The sequence below is a fragment of the Fusarium odoratissimum genome, assembly GCF_000260195.1.
Source record: "Fusarium odoratissimum NRRL 54006 unplaced genomic scaffold supercont1.1, whole genome shotgun sequence".
In the NCBI taxonomy this organism is placed as follows: domain Eukaryota; kingdom Fungi; phylum Ascomycota; class Sordariomycetes; order Hypocreales; family Nectriaceae; genus Fusarium; species Fusarium odoratissimum.
In genome coordinates, this window is record NW_022158687.1 from 61564 (window position 1) to 85894 (window position 24331).

At 47.6% G+C, this 24331-nt stretch overlaps 10 protein-coding genes across 11 annotated transcripts; 6 read left to right on the forward strand and 4 right to left on the reverse strand.

Moving 5' to 3' along the window:
* Positions 1–15: 15 nt before the first annotated feature.
* Positions 16–1458, reverse strand: FOIG_00029 (uncharacterized protein; the record flags this gene model as incomplete). Its single annotated transcript, XM_031196002.1, has 2 exons — positions 16–1237; positions 1286–1458. 2 exons carry the CDS (start codon positions 1456–1458, stop codon positions 16–18), a joined length of 1395 nt encoding a protein of 464 aa, XP_031071769.1.
* A 1981-nt stretch (positions 1459–3439) lies between these two features.
* Positions 3440–4767, forward strand: FOIG_00030 (oxidoreductase). Its single transcript, XM_031196003.1, has one exon. It carries the CDS (start codon positions 3677–3679, stop codon positions 4646–4648), a length of 972 nt encoding a protein of 323 aa, XP_031071770.1. The 5' UTR covers positions 3440–3676; the 3' UTR covers positions 4649–4767.
* Positions 4768–5117: 350 nt separating this feature from the next.
* Positions 5118–6181, forward strand: FOIG_00031 (proline racemase; the record flags this gene model as incomplete). The annotated part of the gene is made up of 1 exon (XM_031196004.1): positions 5118–6181. Exon 1 carries the CDS (start codon positions 5171–5173, stop codon positions 6179–6181), a length of 1011 nt encoding a protein of 336 aa, XP_031071771.1. The 5' UTR covers positions 5118–5170.
* Positions 6182–6456: 275 nt separating this feature from the next.
* Positions 6457–7728, reverse strand: FOIG_00032 (D-amino-acid oxidase; the record flags this gene model as incomplete). The annotated part of the gene is made up of 4 exons (XM_031196005.1): positions 7668–7728; positions 7485–7619; positions 7336–7433; positions 6457–7286 (listed from the first exon to the last, which is right to left on the reverse strand). Exons 1-4 carry the CDS (start codon positions 7691–7693, stop codon positions 6457–6459), a joined length of 1089 nt encoding a protein of 362 aa, XP_031071772.1. The 5' UTR covers positions 7694–7728.
* Positions 7729–8348: 620 nt separating this feature from the next.
* FOIG_00033 (uncharacterized protein) lies at positions 8349–9534 on the forward strand (the record flags this gene model as incomplete). The annotated part of the gene is made up of 1 exon (XM_031196006.1): positions 8349–9534. The coding sequence occupies one exon, from the start codon at positions 8349–8351 to the stop codon at positions 9411–9413; it is 1065 nt and encodes a 354-aa protein (XP_031071773.1). The 3' UTR covers positions 9414–9534.
* FOIG_00034 (uncharacterized protein) lies at positions 9482–11470 on the reverse strand (the record flags this gene model as incomplete). Its single annotated transcript, XM_031196007.1, has 5 exons — positions 9482–10415; positions 10464–10597; positions 10650–10920; positions 11011–11256; positions 11337–11470. The coding sequence occupies 5 exons, from the start codon at positions 11468–11470 to the stop codon at positions 9587–9589; spliced, it is 1614 nt and encodes a 537-aa protein (XP_031071774.1). The 3' UTR covers positions 9482–9586.
* Positions 11471–15556: 4086 nt separating this feature from the next.
* FOIG_00035 (uncharacterized protein) lies at positions 15557–16231 on the forward strand (the record flags this gene model as incomplete). Its single annotated transcript, XM_031196008.1, has 1 exon — positions 15557–16231. The coding sequence occupies one exon, from the start codon at positions 15557–15559 to the stop codon at positions 16229–16231; it is 675 nt and encodes a 224-aa protein (XP_031071775.1).
* A 2731-nt stretch (positions 16232–18962) lies between these two features.
* On the forward strand, positions 18963–19396 carry FOIG_00036 (uncharacterized protein; the record flags this gene model as incomplete). Its single annotated transcript, XM_031196009.1, has 2 exons — positions 18963–19151; positions 19205–19396. 2 exons carry the CDS (start codon positions 18963–18965, stop codon positions 19394–19396), a joined length of 381 nt encoding a protein of 126 aa, XP_031071776.1.
* Positions 19397–20079: 683 nt separating this feature from the next.
* FOIG_00037 (uncharacterized protein) lies at positions 20080–20817 on the forward strand (the record flags this gene model as incomplete). The annotated part of the gene is made up of 1 exon (XM_031196010.1): positions 20080–20817. One exon carries the CDS (start codon positions 20080–20082, stop codon positions 20815–20817), a length of 738 nt encoding a protein of 245 aa, XP_031071777.1.
* A 420-nt stretch (positions 20818–21237) lies between these two features.
* On the reverse strand, positions 21238–23484 carry FOIG_00038 (uncharacterized protein). Of its 2 annotated transcripts, XM_031196011.1 has the most exons (4): positions 23085–23484; positions 22331–22886; positions 22119–22283; positions 21238–22071 (listed from the first exon to the last, which is right to left on the reverse strand). In XM_031196011.1, the coding sequence occupies exons 1-4, from the start codon at positions 23261–23263 to the stop codon at positions 21319–21321; spliced, it is 1653 nt and encodes a 550-aa protein (XP_031071778.1). In that variant the 5' UTR covers positions 23264–23484; the 3' UTR covers positions 21238–21318. The 2 variants fall into 2 exon arrangements, with proteins under 2 accessions (XP_031071778.1, XP_031071779.1); XM_031196012.1 differs by having other exon boundaries at positions 22331–23484.
* Positions 23485–24331: the final 847 nt, after the last annotated feature.

Genomic DNA, 24331 nt, shown 5'->3' on the forward strand with positions numbered 1-24331 from the left:
TCGACAAGAAATTCTTTATCTTCCTCCCCAGCCTGACAACTCCTTGTGACATGCATCCCACCCACTGAAGTACGGTAATCTAGCCTCACCACCAACCTCAGAACCAGCAGATCTCGCGAGGTATTCCAAGATCATATTCCCCCAAAGCCAACTCGCCGCTCCCTTCCCGGGATGCAAACCATCCTGATACAGATTCCCAAGAAGATGAATCAACTTGGCCCACTCAAACATCTCATGGCCAGCCTGTTCCGCCACAGCCCTCCCCAAGCGATCCATCTCCATCATTATAGCATCGCCCATACCACTCTCCCTATGAACCGTCAAGGCCCTAAACATAATAGGAACATCTTCCCCAAACTCATCATTAAGCCTCTTGGCAATCTTCTTTATTCTCGCGGTCACAAAGCGGACCTCCTCCCAAGCCATCTGCCTGTTTTTCAAGGTCATAGGCTTATCCCCCTCATTGTGCATCGCCACGCCACCCTCCCAGAAAGCACGCTGATCCCAGAGTCCGTTCTGCCAGAGAATTAAATCAGGGCGACCGGAAGGGCCTTGGATAGGGGCTTCGTGGGGTTTCCAGAAGATGTTCCAACGTTCTTCCCATGCGACGTTCTTGAGGTTTTCGATCCACCACCAGTCTGGGCGGTAGGTGAAGGAGCCGACGGAATGGAGATATACTAGGGTGAGGTTTAAGGCGGGGACTTCGCAGATGCCTTTGGCTTGGCGGCCTGATTTGTCTTGGATGGGGAGATACATCTTGCTGTCGAACTCTTCGCAGAAGAATTGTGTCATATATCGATCGACAGAGTCTCCGAACATAACGACACGTCGGCCCCAAAGCCAGCCAAGACCATTGTCATCTTTCAGGTTGAAAAAGTCACTGACTGTTGTGTTCCTCGTCGGTGGGACAGTAGCTTCTGCTGCTTTACGTCGGCGTCGACTCTCAACGACAGCCATGCGCATCCATTGCTGTGGATTACCAGCGGCATTTAGGTACTCTGGTTCAACAGCAGTGTCGTTGAAGACAATCTCGTGCTCCGGTGGGTAAGCTGCGTACTCGGGTGGTTCCGAATTAAGGTAATCTTCGGTGAAAGGAATCCATTGTGTATCTCTATAAGTTTTCGGCTCTTTGGGTATATGAAGGTATCCAGGTCGACGATACGGATCTTCGCAATTATGTATAGGTTCAGGAGTGACTGTTGATACCGGTGTAGGTGTTGGTGTAAAAGAAGGAATGCTTCCATCTGTTAGCATGAGATCAACAGGGCAGATGCAAGACACTCACGTCGTTTGCGACGAGTCACAGTACTGATGTGCCTTTCGATGCGCAAACTCAACAGGCGATCGTATAGTATCAGAATAAAAAGTGAAAAGAACGACAAAGAAGAAAATACCCAGTGCGGCGAGAATCCCAACTCTCAGCGCAGGGCGCGACGGTAAACTTGCCGCGACAGCCATGACCGCGTGAGGAAGGGAAGAACAAGAGAAGATCACAGTCAATATGCGGGATGATATACTGTCACTTTTAAGGAAAACTGGATAAAGTGGCCCGCAGAAACTCCTGAATATCCATGTCCTGTCATCTCAAAGGATTTGCGGACTGTGTCTATACTGGGCTGTGCTTACGACCTGTTGGTTGAACGGATGTTGGTGGAAGCATCCACTGACATTTCAGCTTAAGTATTTCTGGGCTTGGCGAGACCCTTAGTTTTTGGATGCCGGTGTCAGATGCGAAATCCCGGGACCAGCCCTACATTTACGAATATCCTCCGATAGAGTTTTGCTTTGAACCAAGTGGAACACAATTGTTTTGATTTAGGTACGAGCTAAAGAAGGTGATCTTCAGGGCAGATTTGTGCTCGAGGGAAAAGCATCTCCTGATTGCATTGTGGAAATGAAAAGCTTACTGCTGACGACCAACGATGAAGTGATATGTGGAGACAATATGAAAGATGCAACCGTTTCCAGCATGGATGGGTTGCAGATCATCAGGATATTCGTCATATTGGCGATCCATAAAAAGACTTTTCAAGCTTTTGCCAACATCTTTGGACAGGGGTAGCCTGGGTGGCAGGGAGATGCTTGGTGATGAGGGGATTTTGGATTGGTCCTTGATCATGATGTGATGTTAGTTGTAGGTTGTCATTCGTAGAGAGCGCTCAGCTTCACACCATCACGTACTTAGAACTCGGGAATGTTTGCTCAAATGGTAACTGTCAGCATCAGCCGAAATACCGAAATGCAGGTTCATGGGCCATACAATCACAATCACAGTCCTATCTCGCTTGATTCGAAGGATGCATCCTTTTCGGGACATCCTTCACATCGTCTGTCATCCCATTTCATGATATGACTTTCAGTGTAAATGCATAACTCATTATACATTTCACAGCTCTTTCATAAAACTGCATATATGAGCACAAAACTTCCAAGTTTCACTAGTTGTTTCATCTGAAAACCGGGCCGGGAATAGCAATTTTTCTCTCACATCAGATAAGGATGGCGCGTAAGCTTTTTCCTTACCTTAATCTTAAAAAACTGGATTACTGGAGAACATCCAAAACTGACGACCCACCATTAGAGAAATGCTTCCAAGGACAATCAACTGCAGTGAAGGATAGATCACGAAAGTTGCGATTGGCTTTTGGGTCAGTTTCACACGTTTTGTCGGGTTATTGATTGCGTCAGTGAAGTCGCAGCCAGAAGCCATTGGATAAGGAAAATGCGCGAGTCAGTTGACCTCGCCTATCGGGACGGCATGACAAAGGCCCAGCAGCGTCAGTTGTTGGGCTTGCCATATAAAACGGTTGCTTGCTGCTCAGCGTTGGGCATATAACTCACACTTCAGCGGCAAAATCATCATTCAAAGATTGCTCCATCTCCACCAGGCATCGATGTAACAGCTGTGATAAGGTTGAGAGTTTAAATGTGGCTTTAGCTCCAACACAAAGGTAAAGAACGCAAATTAACATATATGGCAATGTAATCTTTGCCCGATGCAGTAACAATTGCCTGCATGTTGCGCAAGCAAATATGGCCTGCGGTGATGCAGAGGTTATCACGGCTCATAAGCGGAGGCGGGAAACGTCCCTTATTATAACTTATAAGCCGCATCTGCCAAAGCCTACTTCAAAAGACGATGCCACAGGGTAGGGAGCTATCGATAAAGATGCTAAATCTTATACGCGTATAGAACGTGAGGTGGGACGAATATGAATACCAGCCAAGCCTCAGCTCCCGAAAGCCACCGTCGCTTAGCCATACCGCCCTAATACTGAAACGCGGGAACACCCAAATAGAGAAGTTCTCCCTGTTTCAAAACGGACATTAAAAGGCCCAACGTTTCTAATGTTTCCAAGCGCCATGCAATTGACCAATTGCGTTGAACTCCTTGTTACAGGTGTGAATTCTTCCGCTAATAATATTCCGAGTCTTTCATCTCTATTAAGCATATCTCAACGAAACATTGGCGAGTATACGCGGGATGGTTTTTCAAGATAATGGACGGGTGCTTGGCGTTTGTATTAAAACGAAGTGTTTGGTCGTGACCTGTGCCTTTGTTCTTGCTTCAACTACACTCGTTCTTTTTCATTCGTTAGACATTGAATGTCACTACATTTCACTTGTACCTTTTTTTTTATCTTATCTGATTCTTTTATAATCTGCTAGACGCAAGATGTCTTCCTCCATTCTTTTCGCTGCCGGCCTTCTTGTCGGCGCCGCTCAGGCCTACACCCAAGTCAACGTTGCCTCTCCCTTTATGCTCAAGAACATCGATCCAATTGTCTTCCCCGGCGAGTACAGCAAGTCTCATCTTCACTCGTTCTTCGGCTCCGATGCCGTCACCGTCAACACCAAGACCAGCGCGGAACTGCAGAAGGGCTGCACCAATGCCGAGAACCCCAACGATCTTTCCGTCTACTGGATTCCTACGCCGCTCTACACCGCGGATGGAAAGAACTTTGAACCTATCCCTGTTATGCGCTTCAGTGCGTATTACAACCTTGGCGAAACACCCGCTGAGGTTCCTATTCCTCAGAACTTGAGAATGGTGGCGGGTGATGCCAATGCGCAGACTCAAGCCGATATGCCAGCTGATGCCAAAGTGGAGTGGATGTGCGAAAGCGAGGCTGTTCCTCTCGGCGCCAACGGTTTCCCTACTTCAACCTGCGGCACTCATCTCCAGCAACTCCTCTACTTCCCCCAGTGCGTCAACGAACAAACCCTCGAAACAGCCTACAAGTCCCGCGACTACGGCACTGCCAACTGGTGTCCTGAGGGCAGCAAGTCCATGCCCCAGCTGCGCTTCAGCATCCGCTACGATCTCCGCAAGGTCCTCCCCAACGGTTGGAGCGGCGAGGCGCCGTTCAAGCTTGCGTGCGGAAATGCTTTCTGCTCGCATGGTGATTTCATCAATGGCTGGACTGAGGAGGCGGCCAAGAACATGGTTGCTACTACTGCGGATAAGCGGAAGTTTAGTGCCGTTGAGGGTGCGCTTGGAGATCCTCATGCTGGACCTACTTGTGAGGCTAAGGATGCTGATCCGGAGCATGGCACTAGTGACTACAATGAGAGCGTGGCTGTTATGAACAAGCGGGATGTTTCGGCTTGGGGATGGAAGTCCAAGGCTCGTGTTGTTCGCGCTTAGGTTGATGCTTCGTGGATTGGGCTTATCAAGCTACTAGCTCTGATCGAGATCTATTGGACAGAGAAAACGTATCTTTCATAGCTTGTACATAGTTACATGTGAATAAACCTGAGTCTTTTAAACAATATTCCTTTCCATATAATTTTGCTTGTTCTCATGCTGGGGTTGATGATGGAATAACCTTGTTAAGTGGCGGTACTGCAGTTCGTAATAAGATTTTGAGCTACGATTGTTTATTCTTTAGCATCTGACTTGATATCTTTCGCTTTAGGTCATTCGTATCAATTTATACTAGACTTCCCGTTTTGCGTGGCTGCTCGGGATCTCTAGCCGCGTTAAACATGGGCGTTCTAAAATGGGTAGTTTTCCGCCCCTCGCCCAAATCAGTCGAACCCCTCCAAAAGGACGCCAATCAAGTGTATCATGCTAGAGACTATAGATAAAAGCATGCCAATTGAACTTTCCCTTCATTCTCACTCAAAGATCAATACCTCAATCATACCTCCTCTCACATAATTCACCATGCGGTCAAAACGAGTCATCTCAATCGTCACATGCCACGCAGAAGGCGAAGTCGGCGATGTCATCATCGGCGGCGTCCTCGACGTACCAGCCAAAACAATGCACGATAAGCTCACATACTACATGGCTGAGCGAGATGATCTTCGACAGCTACTTCTCCAAGAACCTAGAGGGCGTTTAGAGATGAGCGTTAACTTGGTCGTCCCGCCGTGTCGACCTGATGCAGACGCTGGGTTTCTTATCATGGCGCCGGGAGATTGGGTCCCCATGTCTGGATCGAATTGTGTCTGCACGACGACTGTTCTTCTCGAGACAGGGATCGTACCCATGGTTGAGCCTGTTACTACTGTGAGGTTGGACACAGCTGCGGGATTGGTGGTTGCGACGGCGGAGTGTGAGAATGGGAAGTGCAGATCTGTCTCTTTTGATAACGTCCCGGCGTTTGTTTATGCTCTTGATAAAGAGATTGCTGTCCCTGGGCTCGGAACTGTGGTGGTGGACATTGCGTATGGAGGACAGTGGTATGTGCTTGTCAAAGCAGAAGCTCTGGGTCTCAGAGTGGAAACAGTCAATGCAGATCGTCTCATTGATTTCGGCAAGAGATTGAAACAAGCGGTCTTGGCGAACTGCATGCCCACGCATCCTGAGAACCCGGCTATCTGCGGAATCAACAACGTCATCATCACAGAACCGTTAGAGAACGGACAAGAAGGCAAGACTGTTAAGCATACTGTTGTTGTCACACCCGGAAGATTGGATAGAAGTCCTTGTGGAACGGGGAGTTCATCCCGTCTGGCTATTCTGCATGCGAGGGGCCTTATTGAGGAGGGAGAGTCGGTCAAATTTAGGAGTATTATTAATACGGAGTTTGTGGGGAGGATTAGAGGGACGACGAAGGTTGGGGAGTTGGATGCGGTGCTTCCGACTGTTAAGGGGAGGGCTTGGATTACGGGGGAGAAGAATGTTCATCTTGATCCGGAGGATCCTTTTCCCACTGGGTTTCTACTCTAGATAAAGAATTACGACAGATACCAATATGTATTTTGTCCATCAGTGGTATTGTTAATAGAATGAGGGGATAAAAAAAGCGTCGTCTGCAATTTCGGGTTGAGAATCGATCGTTTTTATGAAGTCCTTTGCAGTCTTTAATTGCGGTTGGAAATTGGAAGATTTATACTCATACGCATTTTTGAGTTTAATTCATTGAGGCTGAAGCGCAAAGACTTTCATGAGAAATGTAATTCATTGTAAATAATGCGCTGAACAACAGTACTTGAAGTTGACCCTCACAGCTTCGCCCGAGTCTTATCAGTGACCTTCTCAACAAGCTCTACCACTCCCTCAGCACACCCATAAGACCCCATATATCCCCATCCCGAATGCCCATAATTATGAATAACCCACGTCTCATCATCCAACTTCTCCTCCTCCAGCCTCAAACCCCCCTTCCTGTAAGGCCTAAACCCAACACCATGCCGGATAATACTCAACCCAGTAATTCCCTTCCCACCAGCAATGTCAGGACAAAGATCTACAATTCTCTGCATGATTCGATTCGCGGTATTAGGATCAGGCTGTGTATCCCAATTCCCAATCTGATACGTCCCGCCGATGACGGTACCGCCACCTGCTGCTCTCTGCATAGCGTAGATCTCCTCACCGCTTTCGTCGAGGGCGCTGGAACACATGAAGAGTGGTAAGTTCTTGGGTGTTTCGTTGCGAACGAGGACGATTTGACCCCGTGCTGGTGCGACGGTTGTGTCTTGCACGCCTCCGAGCTTTAGAGATCCGAGACCAGTGGCGTTTACGATGATGTTAGCTTTTTCTCCAGTATGGCTGAGATATTTGGCTTCATTGATGTGAGTTAGTATAGCGCGCTTTACGACGACGCCGTATTTGAGGCATTGGCCGAGAAGCCAGGGGAGATAGATGGCTGTGTTGATGCAAACTCCTTGGTATTGGAAGCCAGAGTCGTAGCCTGTTGCGACTTCGGATGGATGGTTGTTTCGGAAGTTGTTGAAGATTTCTTTGAACCATGGGTTATCGGCGTAGAAATGGCCTGAGAATCCAGATTTGGCGGACTCTGTGTCTTTGTTCCGACGAAGGACATGCGTTGCTGGCGATGTTAGCTTGTTTAAATACTATAACTTATGTCAAGAACTTACTCTGAAAATGAATGCCCGCCTCAGGGGTCTCCTCGACAAGTTTCTTTAAGGCGATCCATGTTCTTCGTTCCCAGCGACTTGCGTCCTTTGGTGATAAGCTTGATAATGTTAGTACAATGGTCTTGAAAGTAATTCAGTGCTTGGCTTACGGAATGACATTGGCTCCGGCCCATGGTGAGGCATACTCGGCATCATAGTCACCTGGCATATGCTTGCCGACAACGGTGACTTTGTTACCCTCCTTGGCCAGCAACAATGCTGAGGTGAGGCCAATTACACCAGCACTAGATATCGTTAGCTGAAGTTTCGGTGCTGTCGATTGAATATCTTACCCGATAACGACAACGGTATTTGCCATCTTGAAAATTATATAATTTTAGAATATTATTTGAGGAAACTATAGAGATTGTGATATTTGAACTATAGCTTAGAGAACGTCGAATTTAAATGATAGCTATTCATTTGGTTACATTGTAACTGATCACTTGTGATTGGCTACTTCGCGGATGCATGCCTATCTCGACAGAGTGGAGCTATTGGTATGTGAACTGTTTCCCAAAGAGTATCTGGGGTAGACTTGTTATCTGCAAGCACTAATTCAGTGCGTAGTGAACCCAAAAATAGTTCATTCTCGCGCTGGCTTGCCAAGTTTAACACAGAGAACTGTCGCGTGACTGATGTGAATATCGCATCGTGTTCTAGACCCAGGCCTCAGGGGGAAGGGAAGCTTCTGACCTCGAGGCGAGGTGCCAAAAGACACCTGGTCTAAGGCCCATTAATTCTACACTAAACTGATACTGAATTAACCTAAGTCTTTTTTTCACTTTAGAATAAATATCATGCGTTGTTTTGTCTCCACTCGCCAGGACAAGAGAAGCCTTCCCGAAGTACCTAAAGGTAATTCAGTGCAAGACGTCCCGCCGATCAAATGCACCATATCAAACTCCACAGTTCACTGCTCTCCACTCCAACGCCCTTCATCTTTTGGCTAACCTGGCTCATCGTCTTCTGAGATGGCTACAACGCCGAGATACAGAATCGAATCGATCACCACAGGTCTCCGGAGCGGTAATCATGGTGCACTCTTCTCCGTCCGCCGGAATGGCAAGGCGTTCTACATCAAGATCTCACCGACAAAGTTCATCAACTCTCCCAACATGACAGCGAAGTACATGGCATACCTTGAAGTCCTCGAGTCAGGTGAGGAGGTCATCGGCGACATATATGATACCGACGCCTACGAATGGGTCATGGCCCCATTTGAGTCTCTCCTGGTCGAGCTCGCACCTCCTCCGGAATGTGATCTAAAAGACATCAAAATCACCCTACACGAGCATCAATTTCCGGAGTTCTTTGTCTTTGAACTAGACATCATTGACGAAAAGTTATGTCCTCGACGTGTTGTAGCGGAGACGTCACCTGTGCGTCCGTCTTTTGTAACCTTTGATGATGACTTTCTCGATGACTTGGAGACTTGGACTGCTCTCTACGATCACGCTGGAATAGTTTTAAGTTTCAAAGATCCTGAGGATGCGCTGTTCAAGCCGCCAAATAAGGTTCTCATCGACGACTGCCGGACTGAGTGTTTCTTTAAGCCGTGCAACTCCGGCGTTCAGATCAGGCGCGAACTTGGGACCTATAAAATGATTCACGCGGCAGGTTTGGACTCACAGTTCAACTTGTGTCACCTTTATGGCATCGTCATGGATGAATATGACTTCATCCTTGGAATTTTGCTAACTCATATTGATAACCGAGGTTGTCCGCTCTCAACCAAGATCGCTCTCAAGGAACATGAGGATCCTCCGCCTGAAGTGAAACAACGGTGGATGGACCAGATTGACGCTGCTGTTTCTGGTTTACATGACGCTGGAATAATCTGGGGAGATGTCAAGGCAGAGAACGTATTGATAGATCAGGATAGTAACGCGTGGGTTACTGATTTTGGTGGCGGCTATACTAAGGGCTGGGTTGATAAAGAGGTGGCGGAGACTATGGAAGGGGATAGAATGGGTATGGCGAAGCTAAGAGAGTTTGTCTTTCCAGCTGCATCAAAGAAAGGCGGAACAGTATTGTAAATTCTCATTAGATTCCAAGGATTGCAGAGGGATATACGACGTTTAGGCAACTTCAATGCTCCGACAAAGAGGCTTACGCGACATTTGTATCCATATCGCCGACTACTGTCCTACTCTCAAGGTTCATATACAATACCTCAACTTAGAATGATAATTAATTCTTCCTTCAGCACCTAGTCAGCTATTGCAGCCTCCCATATCCTTTTCACATAATCATCCTCAGAGAAGTCCAACGGCCATGCAATATTCAACAACACCCTCTTTGCATCCTCCCACTTCGCCAAACCCATATCTCGACTCTGTTCCTTTATAATACTCTCGAAAAACGGCTTCAAGCCAGGTTCTCGCTTCATATCCCCTAGTTTCTCATGCAAATAAAGACTAATCAATCCCAGAAACGATTCCCAGAATAATAGCTCCGCAATCTCTGGCGTATTTGGTTTCTGAAGCGCAAAGGAGAGATCACGTTGGAATATCCTCATGCTACAGAGGTATATCTCCTTTGTGAAAGGGCGCCATAGAACAACTACTTGTTCAAGGAATAACTCTGCTGCGATGACCAATCCGCACCATGAAGTCTTTTGCTCAGAGTCTGAAATCGCTTCATGTTCATGATCGGTTGATGAAATGGAGGTTTGGTGCGATTCAAGAACTGCGTCGTAAACTCTAGCAGCTGCACCGGTTCTCCAGAAATCATCGTGTATCTTTTGAGCTTCTGTGAGATTATAGAATTCATCGGTGACTTTACGGAGACTGTTCACTATTGACGCACTGTAGACGTCAGAGAGCCTTGCTCCGATTTCAGGCAGTATAAAGAATGTTGAGAAGAGGCGTATGGCTTTAAGCTTGAGACAGTGTAAGTAATGGCCCTCTGAGTTGTACCATTTGTGGATGAGACGCATGGGATTGGTGACGGAGAGACTGTTCTTGTCTTGTGTTGAGTCTTCGGCGCGGAGGATGCCATGGAGAACGGTCTGTACGCCGTGGATGAAGGTGGAGGTTCTGGGAGGTTAGCTGACGCCAGGTTTAGTCTGAGTGATAAATACTCACAATAGAAAATAGCGATCAGATAGCTCTTGGTCACGAGTCTTGCTATTGGGATTCGACGGATCTGCTGTCCGGCATGGTAGAGCGTAGATGACATTTAAATGCTTTTCTGCCATTTGCATGTCACCACTACAGAACTAATAGTGACTTAGTACGTCCGAAACAATGAGCGACGTTCATTTGCCATACCTCTGTATATGCCAGGGTGGCAATCTGTTTGGTGATGGCAGCTGAAAGGGTGAGATCTCTAGTGGAAAGCCATTTTTTGACCAGTCGCACGGTCTCAATTCTATGCAAGAGGAAAGTATGCTCAAATGCTTCGAGGCTGCCGACCTTGAATGTAAAATGAGTGGCTGCCATCAAAATCGCATTGCGGAGGGCTTCGGGATCCGATATGGTATATGACATGCTATCAAGGTTAACTATTGGTTGGAAAGACGACACGGTTAGACGTACCAATCTTTGTGTTGCTCTGTGAGAGATGTGACAAGGGTTTCACCGTAGACAAAAGGGCTGTTAGTAGTGATCTATCGCTCATGGATGTTGGGACCTACAGTAATTGAAGAGTTCATGCGATTTGAGGGGCATGTCAATGGCCACGCAGTCCAACGTCGTTGCAGAGCTCGACAAAATAAGCTGACGGACCAGAGCCTGGGTGTTAGGCACCTCAGGTCCCTTGGAAGAACTCGGAGCCTCCCAGGGAACATGTTCCCACGGCTGAGTTGCCCCAGCCTTCTCCAGCGCCCGTCTCTCCCTCAGTGGTATCTTGACAGGTGGGTATTCACATGTTCTCCTACTATTAACGCAGTTCTCACTGTCAATTTGCACAGTCAGCTTTTCTCTGGGAAACAGCCTGGGTTTTTGCTGGGATCTCACCATGTGGGACGCTGCTCGCCACACCGCACCCTGCGGCTGCGGCACTCTGAGCAACCAGTGCGGCTTCGCGTGTGGGCGCGCCGCTGTCGGACTTTGCCTTTGCCCTTTATTTCGTCAGTGGCGTGACCGGTCATGGTTTTGTGTGGTTTAATTGCGCGGGCGGTTTCGGTGAGGAGAGAAGAAGGATGGAGGTGATCCATATTACATGCGTGTTGTAAGCACTAGACAGGGTTATTGATAGGTGGGGATGTTTGGGCCAAGGCCTGGTGTTAGGACACGACTTGATTGATTTATGCCGGGATGTTGCTTCAGGGGTGTTGTGCGTGGAGAAATACCTCGTCTAAATGTCCGGAAACGTTGAAAGGGGTATTGCAATAACATCAGCCTCGAAAGATGAATCCTCTTTGGGATATCTTGACGAAACATGTGCATTTTCTGTTAGTGCTGCGCAGGGAGCCTGTTAGAGACATGGAAAAAGTATTGAGGGATACGAGCAATTGCATCTATCAAGGTTGAAGAATTATGGCCATTCTTCTAAATTTAATATCAAATTATAAGGCATAAGTATCGTTGTATGACAAACAAAGTGATGATCTATAAATACAAGCAAGAAATAATTGAACTAATCAGAATACCTCTCGTTTTTCCCTTTCAACCCTATTTTCAGCTTCCCCTAGCCAGCCACTACCCAGCCTGCTGAAACTCGGCTATCATCTCTCCAAGACTCCTCCGAGTACCACGAGACAATATGACAGCAAACCCGACGCTGCCGAACTCTCTACTATCTCGTCATTAGAGTTCTTTCTCGTGGCCTGGCGTCTTCATCTCTAACCACAGTCTCTCAACAGCAGCCACAAACTCATTGTAGTTCACCTGGTCCCATTTTGGCAGTGATTTTAGTTCTCGCCAGTAGCAGTGACGTATCTCAGCGCAAGTAATCCACTCAGAATCATATCATTTTCTATTTCTCCGCTGAAACAACCGCCATGACTAGTGCTTCATCCAAGGATGAGATAGATTGGCTCTGTGCTTCGGACTTTGCATTTTGTAGTCATGCCACACCATCCATGGACTCTACTCAGCCTGAAAGATAAAGGAGTGGAGTCGTCTATTACGTTCTGCGTCGGACTTTGTCCTGAGTAACAAATGGTTCGTCAAGAAATTCCTATCTTTCAGTTGGTAGCATCGCTCCATTGCTTCCATATCTACACACCTGAGGGCGGAGTGAAAGGCAGCGAAGTTGTCGGCACAATAATATGCTTGGCGTAGCTCGTGAAAGAACACTCTACAACTTAATGCCAAGCTCTTGAAGTCCTTATGCGATAGGATCTGGGCCTGTTCATCCTCCCAGGCTCACCTGTGATATTGAGCAGAACTTCAACAGGGAGGAGAGCCAGCTTCCCTATTGTTGAGGCCGCGAAGAATTTATCTCTACAGATGTAGAATGGGAGACTTGTTCGAGATCCCGGCTTGACATCTTTGCGTTATACGATGATGTGTGATTTGTTGTATATCTTCTGTGTTAATTGTGGATTCATAACAAAACTCTTTGGACTCATTGTACTCGATTAGGTTCGAGGGAATATGGCCTGAACTTACATTCACGCTAGACCAACTTCATTGAAATCATCAAGTGCTGCTTATGATGCGTCTAGACCGAAAAGCCAAAACAAAGTCGCCCGGCCTAAATCTTTCATGGCTCAACGTACATGAAAGAGCAGGCATCTGTGCTTGTCTTTCATGAAGCTTTCCTCTTGTTTACTCAGGCCAACAATGTCTGCGCAGATGGGTGGAAACAACTGCGAGGCCGCTTGTTGGTGGTAATGGCAACAAAGGACCCGAAGCCCGAGCACATCGCTCTATTTTAGTATTTTGAACAAATCTCGATTGAATACACGGGATGTCCGAGGCCAAGTCTGGCATGCAGTAAAGGCAGACTAGTGTCTTTGTTATCCATGCGAGTCTTAACAAAGCGTCCATCTAAGCCGCAAAAGTAATATTGATCTTCGAGTCGCCTTGAACAGAAGTATTCCAAATAAGCTATTATTAAATTCAATACTGTAGAATATCGTTTTTCATTGCTTGTATTTCAGTAGCCTGAGGCAGGGTTCCAACGTACTGTTTCAGATGCTAACTGCAAACTCATGGTTAAGGCAAGGCTTACAATGAGCTTCCAGTCTTGGGCAACAGCCGAAAATAACCTGTCTATCTCATATCCCAGTTCTTCCATGAGTATTCTGGGGCTTGAGCCAGTGTATGGTGTGTATAGCGGTTCATAAGCTTGAATTAATTGGAGTTTTCAGCGTGTTGGCTTGGTACATCCCGTTGAGAGGTCATGAGCTTTAATTATCAGTCGACTTCCCGCCAACTTTCCATCTTTTTTACACGTAGATACCAAATCCTCCGCAGATTCCAATCTTTGTCAAGCCCCACCCGGGGACGTCGACGCGTCTTCTCCGGAAATTCAGGCTCGCTCTACTCGTCGTACAAACATGTGCTCATAGGCTCAGTTGTTGTCGCTAGATGTTTAATATCCTTGCATAGCGTGATAAGGCGTTCTTTTCCGTTGGCGTCAATGGTGCGTGGGCTCAGCATGACCATTCTGGCGATTCATCGGAGAGCTTCTAAAGTTCCATAGAATAAGGCTGGCTCAAGCTTGTCTATGGCACCGTAGCGCACGAGAATGCTCATCTTTGCTTCCCAAATGTCGGCTGCCTGCCCTCTGTGGTCCTCTCCAACCAGAAGAAGGTTCCATGAGATCAACATAAGGACCTGATAGTACACCTGTGAAGTCTGTCTTGGTGGATCACGGCTCGTCATCTCGGTCATCGGGGTGAAAGTTCCTTGAGCATTACATCAATCCTTCAGTGCTGATGGGGGTGCCCAAGTATCCAGTCCCAAGTCTGTCATGAAAACACCACGCTTAGTGTACTCTTGAACAAGAACGCGCAAGACAATGAGCGGACAATGCGACCGAAGCTCAATGGCCATAGTAGTTAAGTGCCATGCCAGATACGTATTCAAGTCGCCCAGAATAAATTCAGGAGTTAATTCATCTTGCTCCTGTCGCTTTGCTGCATATGCTGGGGCTCGTTCGGGATTCATGCGAATCGGGATCGAAATACCCTAACTACTCAGAAATCTTATCATTTTGCAGACTCCGTTCATTTTATTTTCGTTTCTTCCCCTCAGCAGAAGTTAAACAAAAAATTCCGGCATCATGGTGGTCATTGTTGACAGGACTAGGATCTCGAGGCCAATCATTGACCGGATATCCCTTCCAGCATAGCCACATGCGAGCATTCGGATAGTTCTTTTCCAGTTTCCTTTAATTATGCCAAATAGAGGAATTTTTTAATCGGCCTATGTGTACGGTGCTTCATAAGCGTGTTGCGGCATCGGCATTTCACATGTTTCTTTTCCTAGACCATCAAGACATTCAGATTGCCGAACTCTTGGTTACGCTCCATTCTTGCGACGTCTAGAATCTTGAGTCATTTCCGGAAATCTGTTCAGTCATGCGCTTGGTAATGTAATGGGCGAATGACTTTGGGGAATCCAGCTGGAAACAAGGCCAGCGATCGACGGTTGTTGGAGGCGGGCGTATCAATACTCTTGCCTATCAAGACAATCAACTCATCGGGGAGAAGCTCCAATACTCCGGTTTGATTCGGGCGTTTGTTGGAGGGCTGTGCGATGGAATGATGAGCATCCTGACGGGAGAGGGAGGCAGGGACCCATGGTGATGGATTTCTTTATGGGACGCCAATAGGGCAATCGAAGTCACATATTTGAACTGAGTCGAGTAGTGATGTGAATAAGAGAGAGAGACAGTGACGTCCTAAGTACACTGTTCCAGTATCGATTTACTACTGTGTAGTGTCGAACTGGGACTGCGTTCATTGTTGTTCTCACGATTCCAGAACAATGTGACTTCTACCGGGAACTTGAAGCCGGGTTCTGATCTCTTTGTCACATTAGGACAGGGACCCTGAAAATGGAAGCAAACGACACTCGGATCAACCGAAATCAGTGAGAGGCAGACTACAAAGACTCAACAGAATTGGTGCGTGAAAGGCTTTCTCATAGTTATAAAACACGTTCAATTAGCCTTGATTTCGAGATGTCACCAATAACCCCAGCATTCACACTCGTTTCAACTTTACTTCTACAAAATTATCAGCAAAAACGCTGCACATCATTCTTCTACTTTCTTTACCATGAATTCCCATTCCTCCACCCAGACTCAAAGCAAACTCTGCCGCCTCCCTCCAGAGCTCCTGCTGGATATTCTGGACGCTACTAGAAAGTACTCAGACAAGATCAGACTCGTCAGCACTTGCCGGGGGCTATACGGTCTCCTCATTCTATTCGTCTACTCTGAAGCCGGTAGACGGCTTAGATGGTTGCCAATGTTTGACGCTGCAAAGCGTGGCAATTGTCGCACACTTGCCAGATGCATAGAAGCCGGAGCACCTATTGACTACGAGGATTCTGAATTCCCTTTTCGTCCTATTCGTCCTCTTCAAACAGCTATCGCGTTCGCTCGGCCTCTCACCGTCAAGTGGCTTCTTGAACATGGGGCAAATCCGAATTCTACGAGAGACGCCGATAGAGCCTCTTTCTCATGCCCTCTTGCACAGGCTCTTGGGTCTATCCTTAGACCAGGACTGTCCTTCAAGTCTGTACCTTATCAAATGGAACTTAGATACTGTAAGGTTCCAAGCCGCAAGCATTATGTGCGTAATAATCGCGAGATTATCAAGGCCCTCCGTCAAGCGGGTGCCGACGAGCAGCCCCTTGGATACCTTGAACGAAGCCATCTGGATGCCATTGAAGCCGGGGTTCACTGTTGTTCTCATCACAAACCCCGTCTCTGGTGCCCAGATTGGTAAAGGCACGTCTTGATCCTTGACTTTGTGCGTTAGAACTACGGAAGATGGGTTGATTTGTCTTTTTCTTCGATGTTTCTCTCTACGCTTTTCTTCTTTATAGTTTATTGACTTTGGTACTAGTTCATCATCGGTTTCTTTTTATTTTAGAGTTTTCATATTATCTCTTTTGTATAGTTTCAGTCATATTTCTTGCTTTACATTATTACGAAGAATAGTATTACAATTCTTTCTAACTGACTGCCCCAGTTTCAACTTGAAAGACTATAACTTATTAACAGAATACCATAGGTTACTATCACTGTGGGCTTTTTAACTTCCGCTCTACACTTGGGGCCTGACGAAAAGGCAGAATCATACGAACGACAAGGCTGATGTTGTATTGGGGGTTAGCCCAGCTCTCCAGATTGGTCAGAATCAAACCACTGAGCGTCTGGGTAGGTAGCTTGATGAGTGTCATCCTGGATACAACCTCACTTTTAACCCAAAATATGCTACATCACCGTTATTTAAATCTATTAGTTTCTGTATCTCATTAAGCCCGTGTATGAAGATTATTACTTCCAGATTGCTGAATCTTAAAATCATTACAAATGAGGGGTACGGGCTTACAAGTATCTATAAGACGCGTATGGATTGTCCGCTTCAACTTGGGACGAATGTTGGAACATCAATCTGAAGACATCATGATCTCAGGTGGGAGGGTAAGGCCCAAAGTCAATGACGTATTGGATCAGCGCCCCTTAATTTCGGCTCTTCGCATCTATCCCGCCTCCAAATGCAGCCAAGCAGTACCCACGTCCTGATGCCAGGCCTCCGTATTCCCACGGAGGTTGAGGGTCGCGATTGAGTTGGCCTTAGTAAGCTAGACCTGACGCAGTCAATTCAATTGGGCCAATCATGGCACTAACTTAACATCTAAACTTTGAAGATTTGGAAACTGTAACCAAGTTAGTGAATAACTAAGTAGTTACATAGAAGAAGCATATGGTATTGGCAGCATAGCCAGGCTTGACTTGATAAAATGTAGCTGACATTAGCTTTTCTTGAAACTCTCCTTTTTGACCAAGTTCGGAAATTATTATGGTGGTGCAATTACTCACCATCAATGTGATATATTACAAACCGGGAAGCCCGGCACCTCCCATCAATCAACTGGCTGATAAGAACAGGTTTCAGCTCAGGCTGCACATCTAATGCAAATTCTTATTCGTATTCATATTTATACTCATATTCATACACATAGGTCTTTGCGTGAGCATCACAAAAGCATTGCTGAAGGGAGATCCCGATGCACTCAACAGCGACTCGCCTCTCGCGACAAACACTCCAGCATCCTTCACTTTTTTCTCTACTCGTTCCATTCTCGCTGCTAGTTAGGAATGATCTCAGCAAACCAGGGAACCTGTGCTGCGTCCAATCTGGGTCAGCTTGCACCTGGATATCGCACTATACCAACTCACGGAACTTGGCTGCACCGATCAATACAAGCCACTTCGGTGAGCTGACCAATCACACTCTTGTGTTTACACAACAACTCACGACAAGGCCGCGGGCGCGGGCGCGCGCCTATGTTCTCTTCGAATGGACCAGAGGTTCATCAAGATGCTCCGCAGCCCGGTTGCTAGTTGTTGGTAACTCCAATATTTTAGCAAGATGTCAGATATTCGTTTTATTATTGCAACAGCTACTGGTGCTATAGAGCGCTATTGAAACTTACAAGTTGATTTAGTAGTGAACTAATACGCAGGTGTATTATGTGGAAATTGCGGGGAGGCTGTTGATGAAGATGTTGTTCTTGCGCTGAGGCTCCAAGGAGAAACAGGGGTCTTTACCTTTTGCTTTTTTATGTGTTAGCTTGATGTTTCTACCCATGAAACTTGGTGGCGCCTATGGATTCTTCCAGGCTTCCATGCACATTTGACCAATGATGCTGTTTACCAAAATCCTGCCCATCTTGATCGCGATCGAACCAATCGGCCTTTCGGAACCAGGGCAGTTCGCATGGTAATTTGGATTCAATAAGCAGCTTATTTGAACAGCAATGAATAATAAAGGGTCTAAACTAGTTCATCCCTCATGTTCTGAAAAGGACTGCCTACCCGCCTTGAGCCAGGGAGTCCATGTGGCAACCCCATATGGTAGTCTTCTAGAAGCGGCGTTACTGAGATTTCAGCTGTTGATCTTTAGCGTGACATCAATTCTTTGTTATTCTCTTCTCCTGTCTCACAATCCCCTCTAGTTTCATACATTTTTACGAACAATATGTCTATTCTTAACCCTGACAACGTTTGTTCTATTAGGACCCAACTTTTTCATGATGCATCAGGTCACTGGGCCCTGTATTCAGGTATTTTTATACTGCGAAGGTTGACCAATACGGTTATCTTTTCTTCTCATTGGAGCAAGCTACCAGGTTCCCAAGCTATGACTCTGTTATGGTCAGTGGAAAACTCAGAGAACAGTATGGGGTTAGTTTCAATCCGTCAGCCATGCTGGCCATGGCTGGGCAAGAGGGTTGGCCATCTCTTCGTATGTAAGCTGGGAAGTCTATCATAAATACCAGATCCTTTCCAACATTCTCTGATCCTCCTCTATTTCAAATTTTCAACATTTCCTTATCCCCTTTCACTTCAACACCAACAGCTTGACATCTTTTCGGGTCAAAAGATCAGCTCTATTTGTACATAAATCGTTTGACAGTCCACCAATTCCCTATGCCCTATTGCCAATCATGGCCACGACCAATAACACTCCACTCTCGGCGAACGAACAACTGATGCTTGATGATATCTGCAACACCTTGGAGAATGCTCAACTTTCCCAGTGCCCCAATTGCCCACTCACAGGCGTTTCTGGCAGCACCCATTGCCATGGTTTCAAATGCGGATCCAAATTGCCCGGCTCAATTTCTGAGGTAAAGGTAATGCATCAATCCCCCGTATCATCTCTATACATTTGACTAACTATTTCCAGTGGGCTTGTGCAACGCGCATACTCAACATTGTGTGGCTGTACGTGCAACAGCATGGGCCGCTTGACCATGTTCTTGAACTAGTCATTCTTGAGTTCATTGATCCCGCCATCGAGCCGGACTCAGAATGGATTATTGAGCACTTCAACCCAGCATTGATCCTCCTGAAGAACTATCGTGCAGAGATCCTTTGAGGCTAAGCTACGGAGCATCCACCATGGTTTATTGGGTAGCCAGATAGCCACGCAAGGAAGACACAATCTTGTAGCCTTTTCACTTGAGACTGGCATCTCGTTTGATGTTGAACCATCGACAAGCACACGCTGGACGGTGCTTCTTGTGTTGGGCTGTTCTCTTACATCAGGTTATTGGGATAGATGAGCGATACTGTCTTTACTGTTTTGGGGTATTTGTTTAGATTGAGTTATCGGGTTTATCATATACGGAATACCAGCATAGCAAGCACAAATTGGAGCTTTTCATTCTTCCCCCCAATGTCAACTGGCACCTCTTCCTCTTCGTGACTGTTGCGCTTCAAGTGTCACTAGTGTTCGCTCTTCAGCCTGAACATACTCTGTTCCCTTGGACGGCTTTCTTCCAAGTTCAATAGCGCTTGCGACCTTTATTCACTGTTGCTCCAACTGCGCAAACGGCGTTGGCGGTGGTGCTGCCACTGTCAGCTTCTACTTCCATGTCAACACTCCCGCCAACTCATCTCAACTTCTCCCAACTCTTATCTTCACACTCTTCTTGTTATTATCTTGTAATCTCGCCTCTCGTAACTATCACGAGTAATCTTGACTCAATACCTCAACCCAATATATCACCCGTCACAAACAGTCTTCTCAATATTTTATCCATCAATACATCGCCCGTCATGTCCTCTCCCACCAGCATTTCTCCCAGCCTCATCCCATCTGAAGACACCGCTCCCATCACGATACCTCCCGTCAAAGCGGTCGCTATCTCTCCTACCAACCAGCCTGCTATAATCAGCATGGCGCTCAACCCCTCACCCCTCGAGCGCCTCCCCCAAGAGATTCTTCTTCATATCAACAAGCTCCTCATCTTCCGCCACGCCTCCCGCCTCGCCCGAACTTCAAAGTTCCTGTACCGAATCTTGAACAAGGAGCTATACAAGCTCGCAGGCAAACACAACCACTGGTACCCGCTGTACGTCGCAGCAGCGACCAGCAACATCGCAACTTTCGAGCGCTGTCTCGAGTTCGGCGCAGTGATTGACTCCCACTGGCCACTAAACTCAACCCTGACCTTTGGGCACGGTCAGCGACTCTTTCTCTCGCTGGGCTGGCGCCCGCTACGCCAGGCAATCTCGTCTCGACAGGTCGAGGCAGTCAAATGGCTCCTTAGGCATGGCGCTGACCCGGACGAGACGTTCGCGGAAGCTGTGCTGTTGGGTCTGCGTGAAGCACCTCTTGCTCTTGCGTTTCGTCGTGGTTACGGTTCGTTGGAGAATGTGACGCCTAGCCGGTCTATTCTTTTCGCCCTCCTTGAGGCCGGTGCTGGTCTGGATTATATCGATGAAGGTCCGGCTGAGGAGATTGAGGCTATGTACAATGATTCCAGCTACATCAGCTTGTATTGGTGGATCTGAGTGGTAACAGTGGTCTTGGTTTGTTATTTGTTTGGACTCTGAGCATCGCATGCTGTCGAGACACTCACATCTTGACGCACCGAACGACATCTTTTTGCGTTTCGACTTTGCTTTTTCGTTTTGTCTTTCACATGTCGACGCAATTTCCCCTATTCGCCCTCATTCATGAGTATTCCTGGCTTGGAAACGTTGAGTGGTGGATGAAGCGATGTAATGAATTGGCTGAGTACAGGGTAGTGAGATAACTAGGACTCACATGGCGTTAGACATCTAGGCGTATGAAAGGGTGTATTGAGACAATCATGTACTTTTAACTATCATCTCCGCTCAATCGGTAGGCAGTGGGATCGTTTGGTAGGATTTCATGTATGATCACGAGGATAGATTGTCACTTTGGAGGGAGTTGGTAGACACTGTGAATGAAGTAGACAGAAATCTATTGCTTGTACTGTCTCGCAGAAAACAAATCGCACGCGCTCTCGCAAGTCTAGTCTATGAAATCTAATGCAATCCACTCTCCCCCGTCCTCGCCATGTGCTGCTGGCACTTGATCATGATATCCAGCTGATCACTAACATCCTTCAACCGCCCCAACACCTTTCTGTTACCATCGGTGAAGTTGAGGATCGAGTACGGCACACCAGTGTCGTTGCAGAACTCCCGAATCATGAACTGCACCTTGCGCAGGTTATGGCGCGGCACACGTGGGAACAAGTGGTGAACGGCCTGGAACTGGAGACCGCCGTGCACAAAGTCCATCCACGCGGGGCAGTCGACGTCCATGGTGGTGCGGAGCTGGCGCTGGGCGAAGGATTCGGTCTCGCCGAGGTCGACGGTTGACATTCCCCAGTGGGAGAGGGTGATTTGCACGTGGAGCGGCATGGTGATGATGTGGGAGACCAGGACGAAGACGACGCGGGTGGTCCAGTCGGGGAGACCGCGCCAGAGGAGGCAGTAGCCGAAGAGGAACCAGTAGCAGGCCATGAAGGTGATCTCGGTAGGTCGAATCCACCAGGCGCGACTCTTTCCGAGCTGTGAGGACTTCTCGGAGAGGACGTGGAGCCAGGAGAGGAGGTACAGGTTGAAGCGCGCGATGCCCATGACGGGGTAGTAAGTCCAGCGCTGGAAGGGGACGAGGAAATCGGCTGCGGCGTCCCAGACGAAAGTGAAGTTGTAGTAAGTTGAGCGAAGGGACTTGAAGAATGAGGGGCATGTCGCAAAGAGGGGAACGTTCTGGATATCAGGATCATGTTCCTGAAAATGTCAGTATTGAGTAGTGTTTGACGAGGGTGGTGTCTTACGGGTTGGTTCGTCACGAGATGGTGCACGTTGTGACTGCTCTTCCACCATCCAATCGATAGACCACAGCAGAAATCAGCAATGAACATGCCAATGAGAGTGTCGATGACAAAATTAGACGTAATCGCAAGATGGCCAGCATCATGCGCGCTGAACATGATTTGATGCTACCCAAGTTAGTCAAAGCTTCACGACCAGACGGAGAGCGACATACCCAGAACAATCCCAAGAACACAGCAGATGTGATGTACCACTGGTTATAAAACAACACACCAAACAGCGTAAACAGCGTCGTGTATCGCATCATCTCCTTCCCATACTCAACGTACGGACACTGATAAAGACCCTCATCGTGAATCCTCTGGTGGAGAAGCTGATACTTTCTCGCAATCTCATCCTGGACACGCGTATCCAGCGACGGGTACGTTTCAAGATCGTTCTGAATCTCCCGCGCAACACCTGCATTCGCCACACGCAGCGTCGCAGTACGCTTTCGCGAATCATCCGTCTTTGCTACTGCGCGCTGGCGAAGACCCTCTCCTCCATCTTTGACATCCACGCTGGGCGATGATGACGCGGAGCTAACGGCGTCATCGAGACTGGTGTTGTCGTCTGTGTCGGAGGATGTGCTCGAGTCTGAGAGATCGATCTCTTGGGCGTCGAGGCGAAAGACGCCGCCTCTAATTGGTGGTGTGCGGTTCACCCAGGATCCTTGCTTCCGACCGATCCGATAGGCCTTCATGGTTCGTAAGGTCGCTTCCGAGTGATAACTATCCCAAAGGAGAAAAATGTGTTAGTTTAACCTGATCTGATCTGTATCTTGTTGTTTCCCCCGCACAATGCACTGTACATGTCATATTGGCGTGCAGGCCAATGGGGTGTTGTAGTGTAGTGGTGTGTTTCTCATTTTGGTATAGTGCACCCGTGCAACGCTCAACCTCAACACCATAAAAAGCATCGTGACTTACGCTTTCATCTCGTCGGTCGCATCTCTGCCCACCATGTGAAGAACTGCCAATCTTCCACCGGGATGTCTATCCATCCAGCCGTCGAGCTTGAGTACTGAGTCTTCGAAAACGACGATTGTTTGACCAGCTGCGATCATCCTCTCAACCGCCACAGCGGTCAAGATCTTGTCGCGGTTCATTTCGGGGGTGTTTTAGTCGTGATATGTTTTATAAGGAATGTCGAAATGAAAGGAGAGACAATCGAGAAAAAGAGAAATGGACGAAGGAGAGGAGCAGTGATCTAGTGTCACTGTAGGAAGAGAGAGTGGATATGAATGAAGAGCAAACAGAGCAGAACGGGAACCACAGCAGCAAACAGCCGAGGCAGTACAACGAGATAAGTACTTGCTCACTCTCTCACATCAGGGGCGCAGCCTTCGAAAAGCTATCCATTTATTTCACATCGTACGTACCCCAATGGCGCATATTCGCCCCCCTCATCACCAATAGCCAAAAAAGATAGCGTCGCTGGGGTTGGCTCAAAGGAGATTGAACACATCTCAGGAACCCTGTGTAGCCAAGACTTTCCTCGTCTTTCTTGGTGCAAGGACCACATATTAAACTGGTCTTGGGGTTTTGGGACTAGGCCGAAGTGGAGATGGGCTTGTGAAACAAGAGTCAAGAGGTGCAAGGTGACCTTGGCCCTAGTAGGTCAGTTAAGTTGCGGTGTTGGGGATCTAGACCCGAGGGTGGCTTTGGATGGTGACAGTGACGGGACATGTTCTAGAAAAATAGCTTATTTTCGCCCTGCTCTCGCGTGCGTATGCGAAAGCGACAGATTGTGACGTTTGAGATTGAACGAACAGCTAAAGGAGATACACGTATCGCATGTTCCGTATTCTCGTCCGTCTGCAATTACGCGTAACAGAAAACTACTCAAAACACTTTCCGTACCCGTACGGACCAGGGGATTTTCACTCTCGTTCTCCTCGTTCTCTCTAACGCGTAATCGGATACCTCCCCCTCCAGGAATAGCTCATCTTTTTTCTTGCTCCGTCCGAGGATGGATACGAAAATCACTCCTCCACCGTCGGAAAACCACACACAACACGCGTTCTGGGTCCTGCGCCCCCCCTTACCCCACTCCCCCTGTAGCTCGTTGCCCACTTGCAGCGGGGGGCGTTACAGTACAGAGACCCTGATTTTTTTTTTTTTAGGATCTGGTCCTGTCCCGCGGGTGCCCGTATTGGCATCGGCGGTGGTCCGTA